At 35.9% G+C, this 7,042-nt stretch overlaps 2 protein-coding genes across 3 annotated transcripts; one reads left to right on the top strand and one right to left on the bottom strand.

Moving 5' to 3' along the window:
* Positions 1-1,081: 1,081 nt before the first annotated feature.
* LOC116023780 (1-phosphatidylinositol-3-phosphate 5-kinase FAB1B) lies at positions 1,082-3,895 on the top strand. 2 transcript variants are annotated; one of them, XM_031264793.1, is made up of 6 exons: positions 1,082-1,222; positions 1,348-1,471; positions 1,581-1,742; positions 2,232-3,056; positions 3,141-3,407; positions 3,483-3,895. In XM_031264793.1, the coding sequence occupies exons 1-6, from the start codon at positions 1,191-1,193 to the stop codon at positions 3,759-3,761; spliced, it is 1,689 nt and encodes a 562-aa protein (XP_031120653.1). In that variant the 5' UTR covers positions 1,082-1,190; the 3' UTR covers positions 3,762-3,895. The 2 variants fall into 2 exon arrangements, with proteins under 2 accessions (XP_031120653.1, XP_031120652.1); XM_031264792.1 differs by having other exon boundaries at positions 1,581-1,755; positions 2,230-3,056.
* Positions 3,896-3,944: 49 nt separating this feature from the next.
* LOC116023781 (DNA repair protein RAD51 homolog) lies at positions 3,945-6,644 on the bottom strand. Its single transcript, XM_031264794.1, has 9 exons — positions 6,371-6,644; positions 5,816-5,960; positions 5,521-5,631; positions 5,343-5,434; positions 5,080-5,174; positions 4,852-4,965; positions 4,576-4,705; positions 4,352-4,473; positions 3,945-4,272 (listed from the first exon to the last, which is right to left on the bottom strand). The coding sequence occupies exons 1-9, from the start codon at positions 6,470-6,472 to the stop codon at positions 4,149-4,151; spliced, it is 1,035 nt and encodes a 344-aa protein (XP_031120654.1). The 5' UTR covers positions 6,473-6,644; the 3' UTR covers positions 3,945-4,148.
* Positions 6,645-7,042: the final 398 nt, after the last annotated feature.

Raw genomic sequence — 7,042 nt, 5'->3', positions numbered from 1 at the left:
AACATTTGGGGTTTTTTAAATTGCACACTAATTCCATTTTAGACTATATATAGACTCATTATTGACTTAATTAAAGCTTTAGATTAAATAAATGATTAATGCTTGCATTGTTTAAACTATCTAAACTATATATTTTCTAATTATTAGCTTTTAATTTTTGATTTTGTAAAAATTTAATAAGGGCACATTATACCATTGACCCTAATTCACAATGTAACAGTAACTATCACTTTTAGTATATTGAAAGTTTATTGTTAATAATGTATTAAAGGTTCATTGTTAGATTAAAAAAATACTTTCAAAAAACAAATCTTTAATACACTACAAATTAACATTCAATATAAAAATAAAATAAAAAAATGATCATGTATGTTAATGGTCCAGGTCTTCCTTACAATATGAACTAACCATGATCAATCTTGGATGGAGACCAGTGAAGGGCCAATTTCATCACCCTGCCTCTCGAAAATGTAAGGTTTAAGAAAATAAAGTTGTGTCTTTGCTACTAGCTATAACTTTTGAAATAGTGGTAAGCGTTTGTTCCTAGCAAGTGATATCAAAATTAGGTCACAAAGAATAAAAAGTGTACAGTTAAGTTGGCCTGGCTTGCCGGCCGGCTCACTTTGATAATATACAGTTTAGTAAATAGAAACATACAATTGTATTTTACATACCGATGTCATAATAATACTAAATACAATGAAAATTATATAATAATAATAATAATAATAAAAGCATAGTACTCTGTATATATTATTGTAAATACTATGAGCATACATGCAGGATAGAAAAACCCTAAACTATTATAATTATTAGACCTTTTCTTCTTCTTCAATCTCTCGTTTTTTTTTTTTAATTTTATTTTATTTATTTATTTATTTATTTATTTATTTAAATTTCATTTTGTCCATATATGCTGTGTCTAATCCTCTCCGATATGACACATGTTCACATGCAGTTGTAAGTCGTGTACATTTGCAGACAAGTGATAACGTTGACTAATATAAAGAATTCAGAATTATCCTTATTCTCCTATATATTTTAATAATCTCATTTAATTTATTACGTTCGATCATGTCTGTCTGCTAATACTGCTCTCATGACTGATTATATTCTAAACTCTATAAAATTTAATTTGATCCTTAATGAAAAAGTAAGCTTCAACCTGCCTGGTGGGGAAGTAGGAAGCCATGGATGCAAATAATGATGTTCTTAACGATGGGTAATTAATATAATTAAGCATGTTTTCAGCTTTCCAGTTTATTTTAATCTGAAATTTCTCTTCAGATCAGTTTCATATATGAATGAACAAGTTGTGAATGCATGCTGGGTTATATGTTTCTGCAGTTCAGGGAGAATGGCGGCGTGTTTCAGACACACTTCAAGTAATGTTCATTCTGTAATTCTCCCTCCCCAGAAACTTGAATTTGGCTTTGATAATCAAGAGTGGGTTCAGAGAGAAGTTGATGAGGTATGGTATGAGAATGATCTTGTATATATGTCTTTTATGATAATGTTTATATAATTACTATGTTTAATTTACCTGGTTTTTAATTACTATGTTGTTTGAGATCGAATAGGTCTGTAGTATGGCAGATGATTTGTTCGGTGAGGTGTCCAAAGCTCTTATTGGGGCTTTGGAGAACATCACTGTCAACAATGGAGTAGAAGCACAAGATTCATGCCATCACCAGATTGCTGAACTGGAAGGAATACTGAAAGAGGAGAGAATGGGATTTGAGGTAGTTTTGTTTGTTTTGTTTTGTTTGAGGTATTTTAGCGTTTTGTTCTTTTTTTTTAGTACTATTAACTCTGTTACAATGTAGTATCTGTTCATAGCTACTTTCTCAACCAAATAAAACATAAAGAGCCAATATCGCTTCTACTGAGACTCGAACCCACCCCTCCCATATGGGATGCAACCGGGTGCACTAGACCACAAGTGTTTTGTTCATAAGAGTCTGAGTCTGTTACAACAAGCTCGAATGAAGTATTTTGTATTGTGTATTAGTGATGAGAGAATTGAACTGTGATAATTTTCTCACTTTCACTTAGTGCTCTAAATGGCCTATGAGTCGTTAACTGCGAGCTGAGGACAGAAAAACACTAACCATAGTGATATGTCCTCTTAGCGTGAGTAGTAACATAACTGCCTTTCGATCGAGCACTTAATTAGGTATCTATATATATATATATAGCGTTCCTCTGACCCATGATCCTTTTGGTTTAAGGAAATGCTAGGAAAAATGCTCCATGGAGAAGATAAAAATGGCCAGCAGGCTGAAATCCACAATATTCTTGAAATCAATCATCTAAGAAGGCAATTAGTCCTGCATGCTCACTCCTGGGAGCAACGTTTGCTACACATTGCCAGTTCTTATGACACACCCTCCCAGGCTGCAAGCTCAAGTCATGGGGAGAGTTATAGAGTTTTCCATTCTTCTACCTCAACCGTCAACAATGAAAGCGATCGAGAACCCGGGAAAAACCTGCCCGACGCTCTAGATGCAGCCTGGACAGGCAAAAGCCAGGCTGCATCTTCTAAGAAGAGCTCTGCAATTCTGGACTCACTCTTACATCAAGATGAGCCAAGTAGTATTATATCATATGCTCTTCTCTCACCAGATTACCATGCTCAAATCTCCAATGAATCTGAGAAAGTAACCCCGGAATCTTCAGGTTCTGAATCATCCAGTTTCTCGGATCCATCATTTTACAGTACTAATGTTCTGCATCCCTGCATTTCCTTCTCAGAACCTGGCCCTGAGGGGAAAGTGGAGTATAGAGTTACTTGCTATTATGCAAGGCAATTTGAGGCCTTAAAGAAAGCCTGCTGCATCTCTGAGTTAGATTTTATTCATTCTCTCAGCCGATCCACCAAATGTAACAGCATCTCCCACGCAAAAACTTTGGACAATCGCCTTATCGTTAAGGTGGTGGGTAAGAAGGAGTTAGAGTCATTCATCATGTTTGCACCATCTTATTTCAAGTATTTGTCTGATTCAATAGCTAGCAGTACCCCAACTTGTCTTGCAAAAATCTTTGGCATCTATGAGGTATTGTTAATTTATTACCTCTTTATGAACCATTTTAACAACATGGCTAATTTCTCTTCAATTCTTGAATTTTGCCTTGTCTAGATCACATCAAAGAATCTTAAAGATGGGAAAGAATCGAAAACGAAAGTTTTGGTGATGGAAAATCTCATGCTTGGGCATAACATCACCAGAATGTATGACCTCAAAGGATCTTCTGAGCCGCGGCATAATCAAGATCCAAGCGAAAACAACAAAGTTCTGTTTGATCAAAACTTGGTTGAAGAAATGCCAACAAATCCAATATATGTAGGAAGCAAAGCAAAGAGGCTCCTGGAGAAGGCTGTATGGAATGATACTGCATTTCTTGCTGTAAGTCTCATTATTGGACTCTTTCTAAATCCTTTCTAAGCTGTCACTAATTTCATCTTTTGTGTGGCCCTGCAGTCAGTAAATGTAATGGAATATTCGTTACTCGTCGGTTTGGATGACGAAAAACATGAATTGGTGGTTGGAGTGATCGATTATAGGAGACAATACACATGGGACAAGCAACTCGAAACGTGGGTGAAGACAGCGTTGGGCGTCGTCCTTGGTGGTACCATGAATGCATCATCTCCTACTGTCATTTCTCCAACCCAGTACAAGAAGAGATTCAGGAAAGCAATGTCTGGTTATTTCATTATGGTGCCAGATGAGGAACTTCAATGTGAACATTTAGCATAAATCACATGGACATTAGTTTGTGTTATACACTTGGTATGTAAAAATTAGCTTATTTGACACATGAACTTTGGCATGTATCAACGTGATGTGAACATTATATAGTTTGCCAATATGAACATTCAGACTGTTTAGTACATATTATGTAAAAATTGTTCCATAGCCCACAGTATGGCAGATTTCAACTAAAAGAATTGAAAAACCTTTGCATTATATAAAGGAAAGTTGCTCAAGATTCAGCAGCTGTTTAGTACACAAGACATAAATCTGCAGAAATTACAAATTTGTAATATCCAGAAAAACAAAAAAAGAAAGTTGCAGACAGTTTTCAAAAAAAAAAAAAAAAAAAGAAAGTTGCAGACAAAAGTTTGGTTGGTGCCAAACTGCCAATCAGTCCTTCACATCAGTTACACCTTCAGGAGAAATTTGAAACCTTGCTTCAGCTTCAGCTAAACATGGAGAGCTTACTACTTTACAAACCCGCTCTTCTCCTCTTCCCTTTCGAAGAGCCAGCCTGCCAGTTTTTGGAGAGCGATAAGAACTTTGATCTTAGCATCATGTAAATAATGCGTGCACATTTACATATTACATACCTTGTTGTAGAAGCGTGCGCCATAATGTTGCCGCCTATGGGTTTGATCTGAGGTCCCGCAAAAATGGCAGAACCGTCGACTTGGGCAACCACTTGGTTAGTAATTACAACTGCAACACCAAACTGCGAGCTCAAATGTGACATAATTAGCATCAAACATCATTTGACACGGTTCAGGAAAAGCTTCACGAGTGCAATTGTGTCAAGAACAGGTAAGGAAACTACCTCGTCTGCTAATTTCTGAAGGCTTCTTAGGAACTTTGCCAGATGCATTTGCCTGGCAGACAACTCCCCTCGTCCAGAAAAATCAGTCCTATAAAGTGCGGTAGCACTATCCACAATCATAAGAGCAAACCTGCGTTGGAAAAGGGAAAAAAAAAAAATTGAAGGACAAGTGGAAAACTTCGTTTTCACATGACTGAATTCTGAGAAGCCGCTATACACAATTCAGTAAGAAGAAATGAAATATTAGTATTCCTCACAGCTCGTGACTCCATGTACCTGGTTTCTACCATCATTGAGGCTGCCTCAAGCAAAAGCCGTGACTGATGATCAGTGTTATACGCTCGAGCATATGCCACATTTTCTAGAACATCTGCTCCATTCAACCCAAACCTGTAACACATAAGACCATTAAATAGAATAAAACAAAGTTCAAGCTCACAATGGTATAATAAACTTGGCACACAAGATGCAATAACAGATTTCATCAGAGTGTCTTTAGATAACCTGTCTGCAATCTGCAAGAGTCTTTGTGGTCTGAAAGTGCCCTCAGCATCAATATACATTGCCTTCCCTTCACCACCCCCTTGATCTAAGGGAAGCTGATATAGAATTATAGAAAGCAGATTATGATTTAAACATGTTAATAGCCAACAAATTTCACCAACACTAATCTTTCAATTTTGACAGCAATACTCAAGATTTTAATAATTCAGCGATAGATCACACAACGCTACACCAATATCTATTAAGCAGATAATCATTCTTACTTGGCAAGTAACACATAATGTATGACAAAGCTGAGTCTTTCCAGAGCGGAATTCGCCATAAATTTCAGTGATAGATCCCGTTTCAATTCCCCCTGTCAGTCCCAATAACACAAGCTTATAACCAAACAAGACATACAACTATACAAGCGTAATAAGCTAGTGACAAATGAAAATCTACCTTCCAAGACTTTGTCAAGCTCTTTCGATCCAGATGTTATTTGAATGATTTCAAGCCTCTGTGCATGGAGTTGGCTGGCACTAGTAAAACCCAGAGGCACCAATTTTGAAGCTATTGATATGAGCACAGCAGGGCATGTAAGACTACTTCATTCACATCCATATTTGCAGCAGAAAATATATATATATATATATATATATATATATATATATATATATATATATATATATATATATATATATATATATATAGAATGACAATAATGTGGTTGAAACAATAATCTAATAAGACTGACCTGCCTCTATGATTTTGTCAACTTTAGCTTCACTGATCCCTTTTATTTGCAGAAGGTCTTTTCTAGGAGAGTACACAACTGATTCTACGGTACATAGACCCGCATCCTTAAGTTTCTTTACGTCAAGGGCAGAGATTCCAGATTCCTAGGAAAAAAGTGATGTCTGAGTAACAGTGTAAACTTGTATATGAGGAATGCTTGGAACCCTAAATTATTGAAAATGAAACTTTGGAAAGGATTCAAAAGACTCGAAGTCGGGTCAGATGGAAAAGATTCATTCTTTCTAAAGTCAAGAACAAGAAGGCAAACTAAGGAAAACCCAGCAACTGCAACGATCTAAACCCCTGAAATTCAGACTCGAACAAGCAAAATTGGCTTTGAAACAAAAAAAACCCATTCGCGAATTTTGCACAGAAATCATGAAATTATTCGAATTTAATGGAAACAAAGTAACCCCATCCCGATTCGAAACAAAACCCATAAATCTTGGAATCTTGAAGATCCAAAAAGATTTGTTTTTCCTTTATTGCATAGAAGATTGGGATTGGAGTGAACCTGAAGTTGCTCAACCGGGAAAGGGCCGTGTTGAATTTCCTCGGCCTCATCTTGCTGCCGTTCTTGCACACTTTTCTGCTGGTTTCTGTGCTGCTGCTCCATTGTTGCTCCAAACTAGTGGGGATGTATTTCGCTTTCGCACGGAGAAAGACGAAAGGGAAAGATTTTAAAAGCGTGTGAGGCGCCAAAAATTAGAGCGTGGTGGGAGGGATCAAAATGAACCTCTAGCGTAATGGGCAAGCTTTCAAAACAATTCGGGAAGCAAAAGCCCATTTTCACATTTTGTCATTTCTCTATAAAATTGTACTCGTATTTTATTTGTATCCATATTGTTGTTATTATAATAATATATATTTACTTTAACTTTAATCTTAAGTTACTTTGTATTCTTTTATTTTCACTCTTGTTGCACAATTTTAAAATTTTTATTATTTTTATCCTTCTAGCTTAAAATCCCTTGATTTGTAACCAATAATTGTCAAAAGCATAAATAAGTCATTTCTAATCCAAATTCCTCTTGCGGACATAATCATCTCAATAAATATATTTATATAATTTCTTCAAACTTTACTTCTTTAGTACAATATCTTAATTTGCAATATATAAAATGTGGAAAATCTAGTTAGTGGTAGTGATAGCGTTAATGTAGACGGGGTCTACGATTACGCTACG

Source organism: Ipomoea triloba, chromosome 6 (assembly GCF_003576645.1).
Source record: "Ipomoea triloba cultivar NCNSP0323 chromosome 6, ASM357664v1".
Lineage (NCBI taxonomy): Eukaryota > Viridiplantae > Streptophyta > Magnoliopsida > Solanales > Convolvulaceae > Ipomoea > Ipomoea triloba.
This window is presented reverse-complemented; position numbering and strand designations above follow the sequence as displayed.